Source organism: Seriola dumerili, unplaced genomic scaffold (assembly GCF_002260705.1).
Source record: "Seriola dumerili isolate Sdu_G_001 unplaced genomic scaffold, Sdu_1.0 BDQW01000733.1, whole genome shotgun sequence".
Taxonomy (NCBI): Eukaryota; Metazoa; Chordata; class Actinopteri; order Carangiformes; family Carangidae; genus Seriola; species Seriola dumerili.
Window position 1 is genome coordinate 319,840 of NW_019174988.1, and position 26,902 is coordinate 346,741.

At 38.7% G+C, this 26,902-nt stretch overlaps 1 protein-coding gene across 1 annotated transcript in view; it reads left to right on the top strand.

Annotated features, from left to right (window-relative positions):
* Positions 1 to 26,103, top strand: part of adamts3 (ADAM metallopeptidase with thrombospondin type 1 motif 3) — a 136,763-nt gene extending 110,660 nt beyond the window's left edge. Inside the window, exons 16-22 of the mRNA XM_022765727.1 lie at positions 439 to 519; positions 5,924 to 6,087; positions 10,684 to 10,840; positions 11,758 to 11,890; positions 18,925 to 19,132; positions 22,074 to 22,191; positions 25,327 to 26,103. Coding sequence (XP_022621448.1) covers positions 439 to 519; positions 5,924 to 6,087; positions 10,684 to 10,840; positions 11,758 to 11,890; positions 18,925 to 19,132; positions 22,074 to 22,191; positions 25,327 to 25,811 — 1,346 coding nt within the window. The 3' untranslated portion in view covers positions 25,812 to 26,103. The remainder of the gene's footprint in view (positions 1 to 438; positions 520 to 5,923; positions 6,088 to 10,683; positions 10,841 to 11,757; positions 11,891 to 18,924; positions 19,133 to 22,073; positions 22,192 to 25,326) is intronic.
* The last annotated feature ends 799 nt before the right edge of the window (positions 26,104 to 26,902 follow it).

Below are 26,902 nucleotides of genomic sequence, written 5' to 3' on the forward strand. Positions count from 1 at the left end.
CTCTTTTCATTCACATCCTGTCTGCACATAATCAATATGAACGCAAAGGAAGAAAGTCATGAGACTTTCTTCCATGGTAATGAGTTGCGTAATAGCAGTACAAGGATATACTGGTATTTCCAACAACCCTTTGATGACACAGCAGATGGATATGAATAAACCTTCATGGCAGTTTCAATAAGAACCCTTACCTGCATCCTTCTACAGCGAGAGGGGAAGGCCGATGTCACATCCTCTTTTTTTTTTTCTTATCAAACTTCTTCAAACATCTTTGTAGAGCAAAGTCAACAAAACTTCTGAAACATGTGTGATGTCCGCCTCTGCAAACAAACAGATTATTCCTGTATCTGCTTAACTTACCTGTCTCTGTCTTATCTTTCCTAACCGTCCCCCGTCCCCCCTCCACCTTCTGCTTCTACTACTACAAACTTGGCAAAGGTTACCTTAAGATGTTTCTCATTCCTCCTGGAGCTAGACATGTGATCATCCAAGAACATGAGGCCTCCCCTCAAATTCTTGGTAAGTGTGACTTCATAACACGAACACATGTGTGAAATCTGTGGATCCCTAAAAACAGCTCATTAGCATCTTCTACGTGTCCGCTGGGACGACTTACTGCGAGCATGTAGTGTAAAATCATAGATTACAGACTTTACATAATTTATTCCAGAAAATAAGTCCTTATTTTCTTCATTCATTATTCATCAGTCTATTAAAGAGAGATTTCTATATTAATGGCTTCTCTCAACTGAAAGAATTGGACTGTTTTTTAATTTTCATTTATTTATTTATTTATTGTTTTTTTTGTTTTTTTATCATTTAATTTTCTCAACTACACTGTTGCTTGTTTGATCTGAACAACAGTCCAAAACCGCCAGAGATTCAGTTTATTATAATATTATGACAAGGAAAAGCAGCAAATACAATTGATTGGTGCAAATTTTCTGTCAATTGACTAATCAATCTGAGAACACTTTAATTAATATACAAGTGATTTGTAACAGTTTTAGAAGCCACAGGATAAAATGACGTTGTCAAAGTTCAAACTCAGAGTGGGTAAAAACAGCTCCATAGATCTAAGTGTGGTTGTTGATACTCTATGAGATTGTCACCACAAATTCATCAGTTGATCCAATGCTAATATAAAATTATTGATTCATTCAGGGTTTAATGAGCAAATACAATTTATCAGACCTTTATTAAAGTTCATGAAAAAAACATCACAAACACAAACAAAAGTTATTTAGTCCCTGTAAACTAACAGTAGGATCGCAGGGTCTCTATAAGGATTTTGTCAGATAATTGAGGGCATGAAAGAGGTGGCTAATCTTTTTGTTTCTTGTTCTGCGAGTGGCCCGAGAAAAGCATGACTTATTCAGCATCCGCGAGATCACACAGGTCAGCATTGATCTCCTCAGCCAGGGGCAGCGTGCTTTTCAAAGAGCTCTGTAAGATTAACATTTACGCTCAAGTTATTTATCTGACACTCAAAAGTAAGAGGAGAGGAGAGGAGAAGTAGAGAAGCTACATATCCAACATAACAAGAAAAGTCTTTGAAATAAAGGGGTGGTAAAATGAAGGATAAATGGAAAAGATAATCAGCATTATCTTACTTTAAAGTATAAAAGCAACAAGCATAAAGTAAATGAGTTAATACTATGAAACTGTAGATCTTTCATCAAAAAGGAATAATGTCAAAACACACACACACACACACACGGCTAATATTCATCTAAAGATATCAGATATAATCTGTCAGAAAACTCCAATAACAGGCGTCTAGAAATGCACAAAGGTCAGATCGACCTCAGAGACTTTCTCTCAGGATTAGTTGGACCTGAATAAACCTGCTAAAATGTGATGGAAATCTGCAGACCCAACAAAGTGATGCACTCTGAGGTCTGTGTTGCTCCATCTCAACTCAAGGTTTCAGTGAATGAGCCTTTAAAGATGTTATGAAAAATCCCCAAGCGTCTATTTCCAGACAGGATAATATAATGTTATAGTAGCAGGATTATGTCAGTTTCATGTCTGAAAAGCTTCGCTGAGCCTCGTCTCCCTGTTGCTCTGCCCGTTTGTGGACTTGCACAGCTATGATGAAAACTGCAGTGGGTTTACTTTGTGTGGAAGTAGTGTGGGATTTTTTTTTTTTTTTCCAGCAATGGGTCTTCGATTGCACACAAAAGTAACTAAAAGCAGGTTTCACATATCTAGTCAATGACTGTTGCTAGCAGATTTTAACCGCTCTAGCTAGCCGGCTAATTGATGCTCCAGCTGAGTTTTAACTGTTCCAGCTGACTCGTTTTGAAACGATAATCCGTGTAAAAGGGTCTTAAATACACAAGTGGTGACAGCTACAATTATACACGGCTACATGCTAAAGGACTGAGGCTAGAGCTGCTTGTCCGAGGTTAAAACATTAGCATCCTCGCCAGCTAATGATCCATGTAGAAGACATACAAATGAAGAAACAGCATTGCTCTTGTTTTTTCAGCTAGTTAGCCCTAATATTATGTTTAAGTTTGTGTGGAAAATTACTAGAGGCCTATACACACTACAAGCTTGAGTTTTCCTCAAGAGGAGCTTGTATGTCTTTGAAAGTCGTACCTTAGAGGAAGATAGTTTTTCTTGTCTAATTAAAATCATATAAAATCATAAATACAATTAAAATCAATTTTATTTATAGAGCCTCAAATCACTAACTTCCCTCAGTGGGTTTTCAACGGTTGTAAAATTGATAAGGGAAACTGAACGCATCAGTTAAAATAGAAACAATCCCTTTCTATTTTATACGGATGGGAGTGATAATAAGGCGGTACCTCTCCCCCGAGCCATGTAGATTGTCCTTTTACTTCCTGCTTCTGCATCATTTTCTGATATAAAAGCTGGTGGAGCAGCCACTGTGCTACTCCACTCTGACAAGAAATGTGCTCCACTGCCGAAGTCTACTGGCAATCACCTTCCATTTTTCATGTAGGCATAAATCAAGTTTAGGTCAGTGAAATGCATTTCAAAGTCTTATTACGGGGTGTTTGACCCCCCGCTGATTAGATTGAAAATGACGCAGTCAAATAATTTGTCGCTGCCACCTCCCCCGCTCTCGACCCTGTGGGTTTCTTGCTGAGCTGTGACAGGCAGGCGGAGGTTTTCCAACTCAATCTCCAATCAATCACAGAGACTCAATCACAGACATTCAAGCAAGTAATTCTAGGGTGGATTGGCATGTACTCTGGAGACACTGATTTTTACTTCATATATGATGAGAAGGATGATTAAAAAAAAAAAAGAAAAACTCAGGCTATTTAAATTCATTCCTTAATATGTTCCTATTAATATCATGTTTAATCTAGTTATTTTACATGCACTGATGCACAGATAGGACTAAACCAGGAATGATTTGGTCCTTTTATGCATGTAGGTTTATAACATTGAACTGTGTACATTCCTGTGAAAGAAGGTGCGTAAAGGCCAATTCAATTATTCAAAGGAGATATTCATTGCATTTGTTAAATATCTGTGTAAATATGTGGATGGTGATCCACTGTGGTACAAATGGGCTTTCAATTTCATGCAAGCAAACGATGGTAATAGTAATAACCTTCCCCTTGAACTGTCTTTTTTTTAACTATTAGAGAAAACCTTCAAACTGAGAAAAACATCTCTGCATAATCATAAAAAATATGATATATTTTACAGCAGAAATGTCATTTCCAATTATATATCACCTCCAAAAATAATATTATAATGACAAAATTGTTTCTGATGTGACGGCCCTGTCAGCAGGACGGTGTCATTTTGTCTGTGCTTTACAAAATCGCTGTTACAAATCACTGTTAAAAAACAAATCTGCCCTATCATGTGACAACACCATGGTTATGGTTGTGGATTGGTTTAGGCACCAAAACAACTTTAACGGTTTACGTACAGATAGTTCCTTGGGTTAAAATAACTACCCGGGAGGACAGTTTCTCTTGTTATGTCTCCATTCGCAAGACATCAGCGGTTATCCAGCATCTCTAAAGAGTATAACCATGCCCCCACGTGGCCTGTGATGGAGCCTGGAGTCACATGACTTGACTCAAGTCAGACTTAAGTCACAAATTTGAGACCTTGACCTGAATTGCTTTCACCCCGCAGTTCTGACAGAAAACAAAGAAACTCTCCATTGCAGAAGAGGTGACACAGAGGAGACAGAAGTTTCATCTCCACTATACATCTGCCTTTTGATTAAGTGTGTTCCTTCCAGACCATTTGAACATCTTATGCTTGTCATTTTTAGCATCAGAATTTCCCCCCTGCTGTAGATTTACAAACAGCATCCATCCCTCCTGTCACTGTCATTGTCTGTGAAATGACACGTGCCGATGGATCACAGTCAAACACATTTTCTGACTCTTTCTTGACTTCAGTGTTCACTTAGTCTCCTGCTGTTAGTTCTGCATTTCTGTCAGTGCATCTATATTTCACTTGTACCAGCAGCAGTAAATAATCAGAGTTTTAGACGTGGGTTTGAATCTAAAAGCTGAAGTTAGAGCCCAGAGTGTCCAGTAATACGTCAGGCTGTTTGAAACATTACATGACCTCACCTGGTCAGATCCTTTCCTCTGGTGGTCCATGCTAACCCTTTAAACTGTGCCTTAGTTGACAGTTAATCTGCGAATGAGTGACGACATGAGTGACGAACTATGAAAAGATTGAAAAGATTATGAAATTATGAGATTATGAGATTATGAAAAGATTATTACATAGCTAATTAGTGCTTAATTCACCGTCTCAAATCATTGGAAACATGAACCTAAGGACTCCAGACACAGAATACACAAAATACAAATCTATATGTCTGTATATACACAAATAATTCCTCAGAAATAAGAAAGAAAGTCAAATTAATTCTAAATCAATTCAGTATTTTTTTTCTTTTTTATAATCACAATGTCGTCTGACAAAATCACCAAACACAGAAGTTAAAGACAAAGACTGAGCTGTGATTTCAGCTGTATTTACTTGATTTCAGCTGTGTTTAAAATGATCATCAGCTCATTCAAATCTGTCAGCTGCTGTGCGTTCAGCATAGAGAGATGTGCCTGTGGAGGGAAAACCTGACCTTGCGCTCACGGGACAATACTGCCAATTGTCCTATACTGAAACCAGCAAAGGTTATAGGCTGTATTTAAGATATATTTTTGCTACTTTTTTAAAAAGTCACTAAAATGGTTTCAGATGTCGGTTAAACGAGCCCCAACTCAATTTGAAATGCAGTCTAGCCAAATAAAAAGTATGGCCCTGCTGACAGAATTGACTTTTTACTCCCAGAAGACAGAGCTGGTTCCACTCTGTGTGGCGGAAATTGTCTGTAAAGCACTTGCTCATGAAATAAACACAAAACACTGACTGTTTGAAGATTACAATATATTGTCTACTATACAGGAGTCTTATCACTAGGAGACAAAAATCCCAGCAGGCAATTGAGCAAAGTGATCATAGTAGTAAGAGAGTTAATAAATTATAAAACAAATGATTCCTGCTACTTCGCAGCATAATGCAGGTGTAAGTGAAGGACTTGAGCACCAGAGGAAATGATCTGTAGCTGAGACATGAGGCTCGTTTGAGAATCTTTTAATTGTGACTCATTTTGACCCATCGGATGCTTTTACAGGAATTGTGTCAGATGTAATTAAATGAGCCATTTTCATTTCAGCCCTGACAAGTTCACTTTATTGGCTTCTTTTGAATAAATGAGAGGATGAATCAGTATGAACCATAATGTTCAGGCTTTGTAGTGGTTAGACAGATTTCTATCAATCACCCCTTTCACTTGAGCTTTTTTTTTTTTCCTCAATGAATAATTCAGAACTTTAGTAAGTGATGAAAGTAAAGACATTTCAACTTTTGTCAGTGGCTGATAACAAATGACTGATTCCAGCTATCAAGAACCAGGCAACGGGGCATTACATTCTCAACGGGAAAGGTGAGGAGGTTAAGTCCAGGAGCTTCATCGACTTGGGCGTGGAGTGGCACTACATCATCGAGGAAGACGTGGAGACTCTGCACACTGACGGACCTCTGCATGACCCCGTGGTGGTTCTGGTAATAAATGCTCCTTCTCTATCAAAGCTTAGAGCTGAATTAACCTAAAAGGCATGTAACAACGAGCACTGTTATAAAGAAGCAGGTCAGCTCAATCCTCCCAACTCCCATGCTTTTCATTAACGTTCTGTCACTATCTCTTAGATTTTAATTAATGAAACTCTTCAATTAACCAATGAAATCGCAATTAGAAAGTTTAATAAACACTAAGCCAATAAAAATATGTATAATGAAAACTACACCATGTCTGCAGGCTTCAAGCCTCATGTGTCGATGGGCTGCGCAGACTAGACATAAGATAAATAAAGGTGCCAGTACTAGGAATGGGAAGAGAAAGGATATTAAACATATTAAACACATATAAAGGATATTTTACTTAAAATTATTCAGTTGGAGGAAATCTTTGTGCGATTAACACCAAAGAGAGAGAGGACCAATATGCTGGAGACATCTGCAACACTAGGCTCTCGAATGACATAGATGGTGCTGTGTAAAAAGTTTATACTTAATTTAATTATCAATTAACCTCACACAAAGTTTTCTTGTGGTGAGAAAGTAGAAACAACCAGAGCTCCTACAGTTTCTCTACATCACTGCCAGACCCATGTCAGTGTTGACAGGCGGAAAAGGAAAATTAAGAGCATCATGACTCAGTGACAGGGGAGGGGTCATCAGACGTAATCCAAGGCTCAGACATAATGAAAACCCTGTATTGTTAGACATGATAAGGGATTAGACAGACCAAAAACAATCATATTAGAGGTAGAAGTAGTTCTGACACTGATGAGATTGCTGCTGTGCGGGTCAGTGAAGAAATTCTGGTTTTACATAATCTCCTTTCACACAGAGAGATTAAATTCACACTTTGTTTTCCTTTTTAAGATCACTGTCAAACATTTATTTCTTAATAATCACCACTTATGAACAAATAAAATTCAATAAAGCAGGAAACACTGTGAATTGATTTTTAAAAACCTCATCAGACATGTTGTCTCATGTACTCATGTTACTAATATACAAATGAAAATGTAATCTATATCCAGCAAAGTGCTTCACATATACCAAGTGAGCAAACTGGAATTATTTCATATTTTTTTCACTTTATGCTTGAGCACTTATGGACATTATGAAATAGGAAGAATGATGAAATAAAGGCCGTGTTCCAATTCATCCTTGCAGTCCTTTGTATCTGCGACGGCTGTCACCGGCTGCCGCCCTTACCATTGCATTGCGAAGTGCGGCTCCTGTCGCCTAGCAACCTTGACAACACGAAGCCAAACTTCACTACAGTTGTACCGAGCTGAAACACACATACTTAGATTTAAAAGTGTAATCCTTGGGCTCTCTGTCAGTGGTGTTTGCTGCCACATTATCCCAATGAATCTTGGGATAGGTTGGTCTGCGAGAGATCCACCTGTTGGAGCCTTCGTTGCCCAGGAAAAGAAGCATGCACCTGAAGGAGGCTTCGAAAAGGGACAGCCTAGTCGTGCCACTGTGACGCAGTTGGTCGCCAGAACTGGGACACAGCTGATGATTGGTCAGAAACCTTTCTCGTCATTCATGTCATTATGTTTTCAGTGATTGTTTTTCAGCTTTGGATCTTTCTGTATCAGGCCTGTCTTGCTTTAATAAAGCCACAACATTACATAAACTACAGATAACAGACACGTGTGTCTGAATGGCAAAAAACGCCTCAACAGATAAATGAATGTTACACATCAGTCATCATACCAGGAATGAGAGAAATTTAATTAGTGAGTGAAATATAGATAATGCTTTCAAGACCCTGATTTTCAGAAACAGGGCCATTGAACAAGTTTTATGAATCAATTCCCCTGAATCTTCCTGCAGAATCCAAACCACCCACTTTAAAAAGTTCCCCCAGGTCCAGAAAGAGACGAAATTACTAACGACAGCACAGGCAGCAGCGGGAAGTAAGATGAGATTAGGTTCAAATAGTAAAATTACCCAACTAAAGAACTAATTAAATGATGACTAAAAAAAAGCTTTAATAAGATTATTTCATTAAGGGTTTGTTGAGGAAGCAAGCTTTCACTCAGATACACACAAACACACAATTTCAACTTTTTATTGTTTTTCATTAGCCGTTTTTTGGGGGTTTTTTTTTACTGCAGGGACACCAGCTCACATCAGTAAATTGTGAGTTGACGTCTGCATATTCTGACAGGGAAATAATTACACAGACACACATTTTGTTTGAAACATGCTGAAGAGAACAGCAGCTCTGACAGAAGTTAATTTACAGCTTCCCCATGAACACAACTTTTCTGAAAAGCAATTCCTGTAATTTCAAAAACAACAAGGTGCAATCTTGTTTCAGAAAACAAATGCTGTAAAATATGAGTTTCGGGCAACTTCAATGAATGATTCAGATAATTATTCAGACTCAAATTTTGCAGCAAGTGGAGGATCAAGGCAAAATGTTGTGGTACGAAGCAGATCAGTGTGGAAAGACTGTTTTCCAATAATTAGATCAAATGTTTATGTGGCATGCATTCATAATTCTGTACGTTAGGCTTGTTATTTATAAATGATCAAAAATCCTTCACCGTGAAATTTAATATTCAATTATTTAATTTCATCTGTCATGTCCCTGATTGATTAATAGTGATCAGCCATTAAATTATGTTAAGTCTTGTGTGTCTTTGGGGGAATTTCGTAAGAAAACGTCACATGAAATTCATCTTCAAACCTCAAGTCAATCAATAGAAAATGCAAATGAACCATTCACCATTAGTTTCCATTCACTAATATCAGGAATTTTTTCATCGAGAAAAAACCACTTAACCTCAAACAATGAAAAACCATGTAGATAATTGGTAGAAATATAGTATTTATGTTTGTTTCATGTATTGATTTGAGGAAAGTTACATTCACATATAAGTCACACACATCTCCACTGTCTTGTATTTTGCTTTTCCACCTCAGCCGAGCATAAGAACTCCTTTTGTTATACTTCTTTCAGATTTTCAGTGTTTCCACTTTTTTCATAACCAGATTGAAAATGTGCATCAAAACAAGTGGATGGAAACACATCTAATGGGGTATCAGTGATTGGTCATTAGGTTTGCACATGCACAGCTTATTGACGTTTCTGCTTGGCTGGATGATCGGTCAACTGAACGTGCGGTGAATCTCTTCCAATTACTGAGCGTCATCAGTGCAGAAAGCCTCAGCCACATGAGAGCGCATTCACTCAGAAACATGCAATCACTCTCTTCAAGGAAGAAGAGTTAAGGTCCTAATCAGTAACTAGATTTGTCACAAGGCGCTTTAGAAAAAAAAAAAAAAAGTTGCTAAAGTTCGTTAAGGTCTTAGAAGTTGCCAAATCTAGTGAAATAATCATTAAGTTGGCAACATTTAGTCGAACCCATAAACAGCTGTGGTGTGACCATGGCTTGTGAACAACAGCACCCCTCAACTGACACAAATTAGACCACAAACCCCCACCTGATAAGATGTTGTCCCAGGGACCCCCATCTGAAAGTGTTTGAACCCCAGGACCAAAATAGTCATACACTCTGTCATTGTGTTACTTATGATTTATAGTAAAAATAAGATGTTTCCCTTTTTGCTGGGGACCTCCAGGAACCTCCTCAAGGACCCCTGGGGGTCCTCGGACCCCACTTTGAGAACCACTGAACTATAGCTCAAGTTTATTATAATTGTTGTGTACGTTCTGCTGGCTCCTGTCAATCAAACGGACACTGACACGCCCCCTCCAGCAACTGAGTCATAAAGGAGCATTTCGGATATTTCTGATTGTTTTATTTCTTCCTTTAAATAAAAAATCTATGAACAATACATTTAAGACATTATCATTGCAAAAAGGGACTAAGTGTGGTATCAGCTGGACTTGAAGACAGCCCAGGGTATTTTCAGTGCTGACTTTCTCCTCACTTCATCGTCATAACGCACAGATTACACTATTAATTATATGATTATGTGCAATAAATAATCACGTACACCATGAGATAATTTCTTAAATTAATATACAAATTTATAGACTTGTTGAATATTCCAGTAACATGGAATATTCAGTTTTTGTCAGCCAGCGGCGGCCGTTATGTAATCGAAGCAGTCTGTATCTGTCTAATCTGTATCAGTTTTAATCCTGCAAAACCTAATACCCACACCAACTCTTGTTTTGTACTTCTCCGTTGCTGCACTCCTGCAGGATATTTCGTCCTGCCGGCTTTCATTTACAATAGACTTCCCTTATCCACTCGGCTGTAAAATATACCTGAGAAGTATTCCAGAGAAAAGTTCTGAAACAGCAGTCGAGATCAGGAAGGATACGTTTCTGACGTTTTCTTTTGTGGGTTCGGTCTCATCCTGTGCATGAATTCTCCTTTTGTCCAGTAACCACCTGTTCTGTCTCCAGCCAGTCATTGTATTGTGTCTGTATTGATGCCATGTAATAGAGTTGCCATTGAGCCTGAGTATTTTTTTCTGCTGTGTCTTGAATTCAAACATAATGAATTTATTTGCACAAATTTGCACTTTGAGCACTTTAATGCAAATATGTTGCACAGAGGATGACGCTGTGTTATCTTTTTTGCTTTTTTCTTGCAGATTATACCCAAGGACAATGAAACACGGTCTACGTTAATGTACAAGTACATCATCCATGAGGACTCAGTGCCTGTCAACAACAACAACGTCATCCAGGAGGACACGTACGAGTGGGCTCTGAAGAGCTGGTCACCGTGTTCTAAACCTTGTGCCGGAGGTAATAAATAAATTACCATCAGAGTGGAGGAGAATTGCAGAGGAATAATTCCTTTCTACTTCTTCAAATATAATCGTCTGAATTTTATGCTCACTGCCCCCTTTTGTTTGTAGACAGGCTTCGGTTTCACAGTCAAAGATCTTTGTTTTTATGCAGTATTTTGATAATTTGTTTTTATCCACTTGTAGTTAAACCACCTACTCAAGCCAACGCTGATTCCTTTGAATTTTAAAGCTGTTTAATAACTATTATTGGTGGTGTAGTGGGGTCCTGATAGATAGGTGTACTTTGACTTGCTGCATAATTAACCAGCTACTTGTGCTTAGCTATATTCATCTGATATCCTTCTATGAAGTTATAGAGTGATGCTAAGGGAAGAGACCTCAGTTCCTCAAACATATCCTTACCACAGTGCTTTTTCATGGGCATTTTCACCAAGATCAGACCTGTGTAAAAAGCAGAATAAGCATAAAAATAATAATAATAATAATAATAATACATAATAAAAATTGCAATAAGATGCATTAGTGGGAGCACAATATTTCAGGTACCTGTAAGATGAACTAATACTGTCTAGAAAAGGTCAGTTTGGATCAGGACATTGAAGAATAAACAGGAAATGCATAGTCATTTATTTTACTGTGAGTACTTATCTTTTATTGTGAAAATTGGCAGGTAAATTAGTATTTAATTGGCCAGTTCAGCTTCTTGCTGGATGATTTCCATTGTGTTGCAGCAAAGGTCCACTGGCCGTAACACCTTGAGGGAATTTCTTTAAATTTGGCACAAAACATTCACTCGGACTCAAGGATGAACTGATTAGAATTTGGTGGTCAAACATCAAAATGTAAAGTATTTCTGTCCCTTTTATGCATTGTAAAATATTGCATGGTGAAAAACCTTCACCACTTTCACAGGGTTTCAGTACACCAAGTACGGCTGTCGAAAGAAAGGAGACACCAAGATGGTTCATCGAGGATACTGCGACGCCAGCAAGAAGCCGAAACCCATCCGCAGAATGTGTAACCTTCAGGACTGCACACAGCCTCAGTGAGTACACAAGTGCGCAACTTCACAAGTGTTGAATAGGATCAAAGTGGCCTCTCTCAGCGTTAGTTACATTTAAATTAGCTGCTCATTTCTTGTCCTGGATTTATTTGCTCTTCACAGATCTAAATAGACTGCAGCAGTATGGATAAAACCCTCAATATGGACATGTGTCATGATACAATCAATTTTCTGGAACATGAGTTGAGAAGCTATGAGGGAACACAATAACCAGCTAATTAAATATCTGACAAATTAAAGTACTACGTCATACTGATGCAAAGTCACATAAAAATCGAATGACCATTAGGGAGTCCTGCCCACAATGGTGTAAACCTAGAGATATAAAAGGGACAGGCACCACAGTATAAACAGTGGGGTAAATATCTCATGTTGGAAAATTCATATTCATATTTTCCTCCTACACATTTTCACAAAAAAAATCATATAATGAGGTAATTCACATAAATCTTCAACATCACATTGTGTAACTGTAAGAAAACTTTGCTGTTGTGGTTTTTCTGTTAAAACACTGGATACACACACAGAAATAAAAGCACAGACACTGATTGAGTGACCTTCAGTGACCTGAAGACTAATGGAAAAATAATTACTTATCAATAAGAGAACAGGCCTCACACAAATCATTCCCTGCCCCAACAATACAGAGTCAGGCTAACCTCTTTATAGAACCAAGAAATGGAAACAGATTGGCTGATTACATATCAGCTCATGACAATAACCAATAGCAAACATGTAGGCATGAAGTCTGCCATGTGCATTTATGTCCTAAGATACATAAAGACCAAAACCACGTGCAGCTCTTGAATAGTGAACAGAGAACAGTGGGCTTCTTCAGTGAACAACAAGAGCACGTTCATTTCTAGTAACACAGTCAGTATCATACAAGAAACACGTGATTTTATTTCCACAGCTTGGTTTTAAAATGTTAAACCAACCATTTATTTTTCTATTACTGTCACCGCTCTGCAACAGACTGTTAACTGTAAGGTGCCATAATTCAGTGGCTGCAAGTCGGATTCATTTTTCCAACACAATCTCACACAAGTCAGTTGGCTACCTTCAGCCAATCAGCATGATTGATCACCATCTGATTTCACCATTGTGATTCAGGTGTGCAGAAGTTCAGATGATTAGAATTAAAGCAGCAGAGGTCGGGATATCTTGACTTTTACCCATGTATAGAGATAATAGCGGGCTCTTTAGTGTTACACAGGCAATTTACATACTCAACCCTGACAGGACTGGTATTTTCTCCCGTTGCCACTATAATGACATACAGTAAAGTAGTTCATTGCCCAAGTGATGTTGTTCCAGTCGTCATTTTCAAGTCTCAGAAGCTTATAAAAATGACGGATCTCATTGAATAGGGAAGCGGTTGACAGCGAGGATTGTTTTTTCGGACACTTTTTTGAAGTTGGAGCTAACAACGTCGCCGCTAACAGCTGTGCTCTTCCAGAGGTTATTAAAACTGAAGTGATTGATTGTTGCACAGGCGCCAGAGAAGAATCTGAATCAACTCTGGATCCTGTCATTGCTGTAATGCAATTCAACAGCATTTTCACAAGTAAACTAATCATCACACATAAAAATTGTTGGAGTGACCTTTCAACATTTTTATCGTCAAAACAACAAACTCAGAAGATGATGCACATATGTTGTGTGCTGCTGAAATAGGAATGTTGATGGTGTTCCCCTGAAGAGCTGCTAACCATCAAAGTGCTTCATTACTTGGGATAAATAATAATAATATAAATACCCTGATGAGAATTGATTCTGGGGAGACGGAATATTTGTTGTTTGTTGCTTGAATTTGTAATAATAATAATAATAATGATAATAATAATAATGACAATAATCTTAGAAAACAGAAGCTGTAACTGTAACCAATGTTTTTACCTTTACCTTGAATTACCAGCTGGTAAAAGCTTCACATCTTTACCACAGATTACAGCAGCTATTCCCTTCCACTGCACTGCATTTGAGCAGCAGTGTTAATCTGAAATTGTACTTATCTCTCAATGTTTGTTTTACTGCTTCAGTTTGTTCCAAGATTGGCTCAAACCTTCAGAGACAGAGCCAAAGTTGATAAACCTCTATAGGGCTCACACAGGGACGATGTTATACTGCAAAGCCTTAAATCTCCAGGTCATCCGTTTATCAATACATCCTCTCAGTGTGACTTGTTAGGAGAGCAACGAGTTGTGTCACAAGGGATGATTTTAAATGGTTAAAATGATAATAATAATAATAATAATAATAATAATAATAATAATAATAATACATTTTATTTAAAGGCGCCTTTCTTGGCACTCAAGGACACCGTACAGAGTACAAACACATTAAGAAGAAGCAACAATAAAAATGAAATATAAAAATAAAAACAATACAAAAGTGACAGAGCAATTGGCATCAGACGGATGATGACAAAACGATGACAGCGGGGGTTAGAGACAGTATAGTGTGAGTGAAAAGACACCTCAGCTGCATTGAGCTTGCAAAAAGAAGTTCTGAGGAGATTAATATGTTGGCTGGGGGGATGGAGTCTGAATGCAGGGTCATGACAGAAAAGGCCTGCAGGTGAAAGAAATGGTTTGAAAGAGGTGAAGGATGCATATAAGCCGATTAGTGTCGGAGGCTGTAAAACACCAAGATGAGAGAGACGTTTTAACAGCAGCTGTCCTCAAAAAACCGCAGCCAAAAATCATCCGTCCAAATCTCAAAGCTGCACGAGGCGGCTTTTTAGATTACTGGCCAACTTCAATACTCAGAGATGATGCAATGTAACCCACTGAAGACCTCGCAGTAAGCTAATGTTTACCTGCCAGCTGTTGTGTTTGGCTTTAAACCAAAGAAACTAGAGAGATCTGATGCTAGATGAAACATTCACTCTCTGGTTGTTTAGGAAACAGTTTGTATTATATTCTTAAGTGCTTATTCATTTCATGGACATTTCAAGCTCACAGAAATTCCTATGAAAAAATAAAATAAATATGTCAGGAGTGGGTGTTTTGAAAAGATAGTTTAGGAAAAATAGTGTTCTTGAGACTCTTTTGCTTTTGAGCAATGCTAACACTGTGACTCCGAGTTATATTTCGGGAACTAATGGATGGATTTTCCATGAAATGTTGTACAGACATGCGTGGGCCCTAGTGGCTGAATCCAACAGACTTTGCCGATCCCCTGACTTTTCTTATAGCACCGCCAACGATTCAGACTCATCACTCATTCAGTTAAATACCTCGACATCTACCTGATGGACATTCATGGGCGTCTGTGCTGGTGTTCTTGTGAACTTGTGAAACGTCATCAGTCACAGCTCAAGTACTGTTCCAGTTCAAAGTCTTCATCTAGGCGAGGACAGATCAAATGATTGGAAGTGTTTATTGAGGACTCAACTCAAAGCTGTTTTACTTTTTGCTGTAGGATTGTTATGACAGTATGTCACTTTTATATCATATATATTGACATTTGTTCAGGTGAGAAGGAAAAGTTCAACCATTCTAGTCTATCTGGAAATTTGCTCCACTGGTTTTGGAGATATGAGGCAGGTGAGACCAGCTGGTCATTTCAGCAGCTCACAGTCCGGCTCCCAAGGTGAATGTCCCTCGTCATCCCAGGTCAACAGTCTTATCTCGGTAATTTACCGTGGGCTCTGTTTTCTGTGGTGTTTTAGTATAAGTCGTAATTCCTTTTTGCAAGATAAGTCCTGAGGGTTGTTCTCAGAGTTGAAATAGATGTTTGATGGTAAAGTTGAAAGTGTAATAAATACTTTTTATTGGACACTTTACCAACAGTACTGACTCTGAAGACTCATGGGTTCTTATATGTACAAATATCTCCACATTTAAATAAAAATAAACAGTTAACAGAGTGGTCTATATTAAGATTTGGTCTATTTTTTTATATACAGATTGGATTTTATTTTTATTTTTCCTGGAAAAAACCTGTTTATGTAGTTGAGATAATTTCACAGTGAATCAGGCACATCTGTGTTGAGGTGTCATCACCAGAGCAAGCACGCTCCTGTTCCAATTACAAGTAGTCCTCCATATCCGGGGGAGTTTAGACTCCAGAGTTGAATGTGCCGAGTTTGAACGTGGCATACTCTATTCTGAGAAACGCCCTATGGTTTGCTTTTGGTATGCTTTTCCTGTGGTGGTGGATTTTTGGTTTTGAGTGAAATGTCTCAACAACTATGGGATGGATTTCCAGGAAATTTGTTATAGACACTCATGTCCACCTCAGGATCTTATGTAGGAACTTTGGTGATCCCTAAACATTCTCTGTTATTGAAATTAAATGAAAGATACGGAGGATTTCCTGGGTGGAGGTATGTGCTCTCTGTCTGCTTTCTAGGGTTTTTTTCTGCTGTTTCTTTGACTCTCTGTAGTTTGGTGTCTGAGTTGGTCAGTGTGAGGAGGCAGACCTTTGAAAAGACAAATTAATTCCCTCAAAAGTTGGCCAGATTTTTTTTTTCTTTTCATAGTTAGACTCCCTGCCTTGTTCCATAACTTTACTCCTCTCTCCTTCCATTAGCTCAGGAAGAGGACAGAGATTTCAGCCGAACTTAAGAACACTTGGACAGAGGAGATAAGAAATGTCAAGGGGGAAATCTGGGACAGTGCCGCTGTGAAGAGATAAGAGAGAATACAGTACTGATCAAGAATGTAGAGAAATAAAATGAAAAAGTTGCGAGTATTTTCAGAGCTTCGTTAGGGACAGATTGTCACAAATTGTGAAAGAAACTCTCACAAACATCTACAGCCTGTTCAGAAAATCTCAATAGGCATTGATGAGGAATTGAATATTGCACCTGTGTAAGCTGTGTGGATAAAGGGATTTTAATTACTGTGAAACACATTAAAAGGTTGTTACAATAATTCAAATGAATCAAAAACAAGTAAAACTTTGTATAAGCTTCTGCAATAACTCGCCACAATAGTTGAAAGATTTCCTCACAACATGATGGCTCTAAGTGCCTTTGACAGTTTTCAGACTGAAATCCAGCAGCACTGAAAACTTCATGTTCAGGCAGGTGACAAATCAAAGGAAAAACCCATCTAAGTTTCTCAGTAAGGTCTGGGCCACCAGAACAGATTGAATGCTCCTGGGCATTGATTCTCCGAGTCTCTGAACTCTGCTGGAGGATGAACACCATTCCTCCAAAAGATGTTCCCTCATTTGGTGTTTTGATGATGGTGGTGGTTCAGAGCGCTTTCGATGTGACACGTCGATCCAAAATCTCCCATCAGGGGGATCAATACGATTGAGATGTGGTGACGATGCGCCCTGTGGATGGGAGTATTGTCATCCTGTTTCTCCACTCATTTTTCAGGTTTTTCCTTTTAATTGTCACACGTCTGAAGATGGGCGTGTTAGTCTTATCGAGATGTTCGATTTGTTTTCTTCATCTACTTCTGAGAGACTGCAGCTTCTGAATGTTTTATGTCGGTGTGTGTGTGTGTGTGTGAATCGCAGAAATCCAGGTAATAATAATTATTATTAATTGGTACTAATAACATCATCAAAACATCAAAAACAAATGACAGGACAAGAAACACAAACAGACTATCACATGTTTTATGAATGCATAAATTATGTTAGCCAAACGTATTTGGAGGAGAAAATAAAGAAATATTTTTCAGGTATTTTTCACACTTGGTGTTTTTACATGAGTGTAACACCTCTCTAAAACAATTTCAAGAAGGACTGAACATTATAACCTTCATGACGGTAAACGTTATAGTAGACTGTGTGGATTAGTTTGCGCTAGGTGTACCTAATAAACTTTCAGCTGTGTGTCCAGACCAGTTTCCCTGAGATACTTGCTGGCAACAGTTTTCAACTGGAACTATTTTCTTTCAAAAAGTAGAAGTTGTGTGAAATTGTCCACAGGTTTCAGTGGCTGAGACTAACAAATTATTCTGTATGACCAGATATCACCAATGATAAGATGAGACATTATGTAATTTAAGTAAACTAGGTTTTTAAAAAAAATCTAGCTGCATGTTGAAAGAATTTTGAGGGTTATTGAGCCTCAAATAATATATTCAATGAATTCTTCATTACCTGCACTCCATTTCATTATCCTCTGTTAAATATTAATACTGTCTCACACATGCAAACATACACACGCCCACACACACATTGAATCCCCTCAGGCCAATTAACTGAAGTGAGAGGGTGTGTAGTTGGCAATACAACCTTCTGATGACAAGGCAACGTAAGTGAAAACTAATTTTCTATCCAAATCAGTGAGTTGTGTTCTCTAGGCCATTCACACCTGCTTTTGAATTCCATTCTCAGTTCTGCAGAAGAAAGAAATGACATGCAGAGATTCATCTCTTTCAATTGTGTCTGCTTTTATTCAGAATAATAACATTCCCATGTTATTCACAGCCTCCACAACCGTGACTGCAGGTCCACAGATACTGTCAGGGCTTTGATCTGTAATTTATACAGAACTTTTTTCACATGTTTGTTGAAACCATCAACCATCAAACTGAATAGAACAAAAGTAAATGAGTGTATACAGGTGTCTAAAAAATAATATGATGAGTTTATATAATACAAGACATTATCAGAGCTTAAACAAATATTTGGCTTAAATATTTCCACCAAAGAGGGATTCCACCTCCACATGTATATGACTGTTTCATTTAAACTCAAACAGGTAAAATTATTCAATAATAAAAGAGTAGAGAAAAGTATAAATAAATACAGATTTGTGTAGAATATTTTAGTTTTTTGTTGGTTCCTGCCCCGTTAATCATCGAATGACCTTTTCTGTTCTGTCCAAAAAAATCACTTTGTCATTATTGGTCATTTAGTGTAGATTAATGGGCAAAGTGGAAAAAGTGAAGGGTTCTGAATATTTTCTGAAGCCACTTTATTTTACTTAATGTTGTACTTTTGATATTTGAAATAGCTATTTGACTTCTACTTGTAATGGAGTGTGTTGTTCTGGTACCTCCTGTATATCCTCAGTAATCTCCTCGTGTTTATTTGTGCAGGTGGGTCTCAGAGGAGTGGGAGTATTGTACCAAAACCTGCAGCAGCCTGGGCTTTCAGATCCGGACCGTTCGCTGCGTACAGTTGCTCCATGACAGCACCAACCGCTCTGTCCACAGCAAATACTGCAGCGGCGAGAAGCCAGAGAGCCGGAGGCCGTGTAACAGAGTCCCATGTCCTGCTCAGTGGAGGACCGGAGCCTGGTCAGAGGTTTGTACAGCTGAGCACATTTTTAGAGGTTAAATTCAGTTCTTCTTTGGATTTTCTTTTTAATGTTATTATTCCTTCCGATTGACTGATGTCAGCTTTCTTGCTACCAGCATTTTCCCATAGATTGGGGCTGATACAGCAGCAGCTTTAAAGTACAAGACAGCTGTGATTTCTGAACTTGATGAGGTCATGTACAAAAATAAAACATGAGGCATCTGATATATATATATATATATATATATAACTTAGAGCAGTGTTACATCTCATCTGAACACATGTTTTAGTTCCTCCATTTGAAAAGCCAACTAGAGCAGCCGCACGCTTGAATTGTTGGGGTCCAAGCAGATCTCATGTGTTTGGATAACATATGCATGAATTGCTGCATTTTTGCCACAGTAGGACATTGGTTATCTGGGGTTTCGATCACCTGACCTTTGCATCTCCAGAGAAGGCGACTTATTGACTGCGCCACTGGAAAAACATGAGCTGCACTCACCTTATCACAAGCTGAGGAAATGACATCACATGGGCAGAACTGAGAGATTTTTGTCTGTTTCACCTTAAAACACACTCACACCGTTTAACATCAAATATTTTGGCGACTTTGAATCCAACGCTGTACAATTTACAGCAAGATGATAAATATCACTGAAACATCATCTTTTCACTGGTCCAGACACTGTTTGAAACACTTGATGTCTACCATCTGGAGAATGTCTGTCAATTTTGGTAGCTTTAGAATGAAGAAATATGAAGATGTAGATGTTAATTGATTTTGTATATTTGGAAAAATATAGACAACATTTGTCACAATTCAGCAGATGTGCTGAAAAAATTTCACCACTGGAGACGTGTGGATGATTTCAATGTTCTTGAAGTTTGGAAGTTTTGAAATGTGAAGAAATTGAGATTTTTGTAATAATAAGGCACGCGCACTTTAATCAATCATTTCCAAATTTTATGCATGGACTGATCCAAGTTTGTGCTAACTGAATTTTGAACAGAGTCCATGCAGCCAATTATGAGATATAAACTCTTTGCAATTGAGGCGCCCCTAGTGGCAGAATATCCCAAGACAGCATAGTGTTTCCTGGTCTCGAGGTTTTTGCGGCACAAACACTTTTAGAGAAGAAGAAGAAGAATTAGAAGCAACAGGAAGCTGCTGGAGCTCTAATTAATCAGGAGTTCAGCTGAGTGGTGGAGCAGAGATAAAGGCTAATAAGATGCAATTCTTCATGTCAGCAGTTGATTTATGTGAGATGGGTTCAGATTTTTTGATAACATGGTCTGCCTCCTTATTGGAATACAGCTCCTTATATTCATGTATATATGCATATTTGAGCACTCAGCAATAGTAGTTGTATGATAGCAATAGTTGTATGTATTCATAATAATACATGACTCCTAACATTATATTTTTAGGATTATAGTCACTGAAACTGGGAGATTTTTCATTAGACATAGTAAAATAAAAGTTTTAATTACTGTTTTACAACCAGTTTGTTTAAAGTTTTCATTGAGAACATTTGGGCTACAGCTCTCAGTAGTTGTCTCATTCAGGAGTAAACAGATTGTCTCAGCAGGGGATCGCCAGGGTCACATCAGGGGATCAAGCCACCAAAGATTAATGGTTTGCTTGCTGCTTCGGCTTCATCCATCCACTGATTGTTGTTTGAGGGTTTACACAGCACATACGCCCACTTGATTCAAGGTTTCATGTAATCTTTTTTCTGTTTCTAGATTAGGCCAAGGTGTACTTTTAACAAATTAGTTTGTAGAAAGTGTTGTCCCATCACGTCTGAAGGCAAAAGTGTTCATTCCTGCTATGAGAAGATCGCACTTGAAAAGCCTGCTGGCTTAGAGAGGCGATTCAACAACTGCCTCCTCAAAGGTTTAATGGTTGTTGCACTAATTTGTGCACAAAGAAGTAACAGAAGAAGTTGTATGAAAAATAAAAAAGGGAGACGTTCACTTTCTCACCCCCACATAACTGGTTAGTGGGCGTCATTGTCAGATTGCTAATTTTGAAAAGTTATGAAAAATATTGGATATAGTTCCTCAGTCCTGAATGTCAGAGAGGTGCCGGGGTTGGGGATTTCAGACGCTGTTTAATGATGCAACAGTCACTTAGTTGGAGGCAAACTGACCCCTTTACATCCATCATGGAGACTCGGTTTTCATCCCTGGGTGTTAAGTTTATTCATTTTTTTGTCTAATAGTTACAGGATATCTCAGAAACCACTGACTAGAATTTGTCAAAATTTTGGGGAGGAGTCACACAGTCAATCAAAAAGTCACGTTAAATTGACATTTCTCAGTGGTAATGAGCCTGACTCACTTAAATCATGGCACAAATCTTGGCCACCACATGACTATCATTATGTGTATTTTGAAGCTGCTGGATGGAGATATGAAAGAAAAATATATATTTCTATGCAAAAACCAATTTAAAGAATTGTGCAGAGCGCTTTAGATTTCAGTGAATTCATAAAAACCTATTCACAGTTCAAGGGCCTGATAGTCCCTCAACTGTTTTGAGTTTTACAATGACTTTACAAAAAATATATTGGAACCAATATTGGAGCCTCTAATCAAAGTTGTTCTTCAGCACAAACAATAAAAAGAAGAGATGCCTCCTCTTCCACAAACTCTTCAGCCCAGCTCAGAAATTCAATCGAGACACTGTAAACACGCTGTGCCGAGTGAAAACAAAGTATTGCCACTGTAACCAACAGCAACGCAAGCCTCCCAATATCCAGCAGACTTTGTTTTGGTGGTGACTTTATTCCTCACAGATTCTCCTGTGTATTTTCAGAGGAATCTCCACACTGAGATTTGCTGTTGCCCGTGTGACCTGCCTGAACTCGTTCCAGCTCTGCCCTCCAAAAATTGTCTTGTTTTGCTGTGTGTGAGTGATTTCACTGTTTGCTCTCTCCCACAGTGCTCTGTGACCTGTGGGGAGGGGATGGAGAGGCGTTTGGTCACTTGTCGGATCGGAGATCAGTGTAATGGAGAAAAACCTGAGACTGTGAGACCATGCAGACCTGGACCCTGCCATGGTGAGCATGTCATTTATTAAGAACCAAAGGAAAGTGAATGCCTATTCTAGCCAAACACATAGTTCATCATAGTGTTCAGCTGCAGTTTCTTTTTAAGCTAATTTAACACATTTTGCCTCCTTTAGAATAAAAGCCAGTAACAAGTCCTCCAGGCAATGATTGTCATTGCGTTTCAAACACAAGCCATTAAGGAGCCATTTTTGCTGGTTTCACCTCCTTCACTACAAATCGTCCAACCTTGCAGGCAGTCATTGATTCCAATTAATTCCCGTATGGCATTATTACCAATTAGCAGTTGTAAGTGTAATTCATCACAGTGAATATCTAGTCTGCATTCTTTGTTTCAAAGTTCCATTATTGTTGGATAGTAAATACAGCTCATCTCCAGGCTCAGGGAAAAGTCTTCACCGGCCTCACAACAATACAAAAATAATATAGACTTTCTCACTGATGGATTATATAGGGGCTCAAGCAGGTTTCAAGTCTCCCAATTGTTTTGATTGTCCACAGAAATGAATAGAAAACAATGGTGACCTGGAAGGAAGAAAACTACATGAAAAACTTTTTCAAAACTACTGCACTGTTTGTACAATATTCAGCAGCGTAGACCAGCGACCCCCATCTGATAAGATTTTTTGCTTTTAGATGTTTTATTACAGAAAGTGTTTAAACCCAAAACCAAAATATTCATACCTTCTGTCATTGTGTTACTTATGGATAGAAATATAGTCAAAATAAATTATTCCCCTTTTTGCTGGGGACCAATAGGAGCCTCCTCCCTGTGGGTCCCTGGACCCTACTTGGAGAAAGCAAGCAAGACTATGAAACTATCTGAAAGAAGAAGTAACAAAATCTTCCTCTTATTTATAAATGAGAAGTTGAACTCAAGCTTTGGTCCAGCAGAGTGACGAATCATACCTGACTAGGAGACATGTTTGTTGTGTAGTGGTTGTGTTCCTGTCAGTCTCATCTAATGATGATACATTATTGAATACTGACAGGAAATAAAATGTGACATTTTCCTGTGTTAATCTTTTTTATTAACTATGTCAGTTAAAGTAGAGTCAGGTCCAAAAGTCTAAGTGGTCTCAGCCACACTGTACATCACTCTTAAAGGTCGACGTATACCGAGTGCTTTTATGAACTCATTTATTAAAACATAAATGCCAAGGTGATATTTGCAGCTGAGACAGAGGGATAAACCAGGATGAAGATGCCAGTAATACACATTTTCTGTTCAGCAGGGGAGAACATGAATGCTTATACTGTTCTGATCTAATATTGATTTACAGTACATGCAGCTGCAGTACAAGGGTTTAAAGAGTCAATCAATATGTCACTCTGAATGAGCACAGAATAATGATTAAAGTGAATTCAGAGAGATGCAGGACTTTGAAACGATTGATATGAGGAGTGAATGTACAAAAGGCTGAAACTCAGGAAGATGTTACAATATGTTCTACATTCAGGGCAGGTTCAGGTTTGTTTCGAGTTTAAAGAGGGTGGACAAAGAGGTTTTGATGAAAGCCGAAAAACTATTGAATTGCTAATAGAGCGCTGCAGGGATGACATATTTTAAAAAGCCAATGGAAGTTGTACATGGGATTTTGGATTACTGCAGAAAATAACATTTGTGACCAACAAAAGTTCTTACACATTTTGTTCAAGATAATGATTTCACAAATGAAAATCACTTTTATTATTTTATTGATTTTTGAAGCGTAAATACAATCACCAGAAGTAAAAAGCTAATGTTCGGCTATAAACAAACTACACCGCTAAACTTTCAACTTATAGTTTGATTTAGCTCTGAAAAGCCTTTCCTCCTACGAGCTTAGTGAAGTATAAACCCAACGAGGCTGTAAAGGTGGACTGGTGAGTAGATCTGCTTTCATGTTCAGTGTGATGACGTTTAACATCCCCGACAACCTCTGTAGCCTCATTTAGCCACTTGTTAGCAACCGCCTTTTTTTAAGACACATAAAAGCTTAAAGAAAAACCGACCGTGGTATTTACTGACGTATTTTATGTTGCAGAATAAAACATGGAAATTTCCTTGTGTTAACCACAGACCTTCTTTCAGTCATCTATCTAAAAACCCAGAGACTTCAGGATGAGGGAAGTGGAAGTGTTCAAATGCAACTAATTTCCAGTTTTTATGACTCTTTCCTGCAGCACTCTATTATTAATTACAATTTTTTACTAAGTATACAGTATGTACAATATATGAATTGTCATAGTAAAGTGGGTCGGAGGTTAGTGTACAATAGATAAAGGTGCCATATGCACCAATGTTGTAATGGATCATGCCATGCTAGAGAAAGCAAAATGTATGGAAGTGAATGGTTTGTGTGTTTTTATGTTTGCAGATAAATTTCCCTCAAATTTCTTCTCCTCTGTGTCTTGCATGGATAACAGTGTCCATCAACCACACACACAAAAAAATCAAGCATTTTTCAGTATGAATACGAACAGATTTAAGTTGGACACTTTCCCAGTGTGATCAAGCTACATATTCAAAACTAGTCCCAGTCTGTGCCTCTCATGTATTAGCTTTCCATTTGAGTCAGTGAAAAGATTGTAGCCACCACACACCATCTTTGTTGGGATTAAGATTAGAGTCTCCACTTATGAAACTGGTTAAAAATCTTTATTACACAGCGGACACATTTTTTCATCCAGATGGTTACGAGTCTTTGAGGATTCTGGAAATTTCTGCAGAACAGCTGTAAATCTTTATAAGATTGATTTTCTGTTTGTTTTGTTTTATTTGTCTTTTGGAGAAACAAACACTTAGGCTACCACTGTGACTGGAATGTAAGGCTAAAGATAATATGTGAGGCACGGACTGGGGCTAACTCAAAACCCATTTAGAATTAGTATGTTGTACTTTAAAAGTCGGTCACAGCTTTTGTCCAACAGACTTCACTGCTCACTTTGCTGTGGCTACAGTTGTTTTCATAACATAAACCCTCAGCTGTCAGTCTCTGATTAAAATCAATGCCTCAGTGCTCTGCAGTCCATCTACTTCCACTCATCTTTTGAGATCCCTGTCCAAGGCTACGTCTCACCACTATTCACTTTTCAGCTCTGTGGCACGCACTGAGCTCACACTGTATGCTCTTCAACTTTCAGATGAGCCCTGTAACGGGGACAAATCCATCTTCTGCCAAATGGAGGTCCTCGCACGGTACTGCTCGATTCCAGGGTACAACAAACTGTGCTGCGAGTCCTGCAGCAAGCGCAGCGGAGCTCTATCCTTGTTCACCGAGGCGGCTGAGACGGAGGAGCACATCCGCTTCGGATCAGCCTCTCAGCTCCTGGAGACATTAACGGCTTCTGTAGCGGCAAACGCCACTCGCGGTGCTAAACAAGGCTCAGGCAAGGCGTCCGCCACGTCAGGCAATGCCGCGAGACACATCACGACCCCTGCTCCGCTCAAGAAAACCCAGTCCAAGATCACCACGGCACCGAGACGGGTTCCACGGCACATGGGTCTCACTGGCAGGAAGCTGCCCGCCATGGCACCATCTCCGCTGGCAGATCCCGCTAAGGGTCAAAGGTCGAGCAGCTCGACAGATAGTCGGCGGCCTACACCGTATTCTAAAGTGGAGAGATGAAAGTGACGGCCTTCCCTTCAGGACTCTTTATGTACAGTAGATAATCCAGCTTCATCTTGAGTCTTCTCATGCCAAAAACACCAGAGAGAGAGAGAGAGAGAGAGAGAGAGAAAAGTGCTGGTTCACTTTGTTGTAAAGAATTTCCCTTCCCTTTTTGCCCCCGACTCTGACTTTAAATATCACTCTGACATTTTACAATGAGCTCCCATAGTATTTGAAGTGAAACACCCGTGTCACCTCGCTTTCACACTTCATAATTAGACGAAAAAATGATTATTAATTTCAAGCTTAATGAAACACAGCTTTGATAGTTCATAGAGAATAATTTCAGGGATACAAAAACAGCCAAAGGACAGTTTTATATTCAAAATACGCTTGTATTTACCACACTGCCTCCAAATTTTAAACATCTGGATATTACAAAGAAGTTGTTGCTTAATTCCAATCAGACTCTTGACTTTTTGACACAAAAAGTCTTGAAGCTTTTTTCTTTGATGTCACCACTGAGGGGACAGGTGCAGGAAGGTGTCGGCATTTTACTCTCTGATTCGTCTTTTCTCTTCATTTAATGAATCAGGCACCTGGGGTGTGTGTGTGTGTGTGTGTGTGTGTGTGTGCGTGTGTGTGTGTGTGTGTGTGTGTGTGTGCGTGTGTGTGTGTGTGTGTGTGTGTGTGTGCGTGTGTGTGTGTGTGTGTGTGTGTGTGTGCGTGTGTGTGTGTGTGTGTGTGTGTGTGTGGAGGGGTGCAGCGGGGGCCTCCGGCAAACGCTCAGCAGATGGAGAGAGCGAACATGTCAACAGGTGCCGTCAGTTACAGCTGATTCAATTTGGAAACAACTGCAGACTCGCACAAGAAGAACTCACCCAGTACAGAAGTAGATACAGGAAGTAGTGCAGAAGTACATGTTGCACTTGTAAAAGAAAAAAAAAATCACTACACATCTTGAGCGTTAATAGTTACAGTTGTCATGTTGATGATTTAGTTTGCTATGATTTTGAAGTTAAAGATAACGGACAAAAAAGTTTTAAAGATCTAAAACAGATCATCTGACACAGCTGAAAATCCCCTTTTACTTGAATGTTACAAACTGC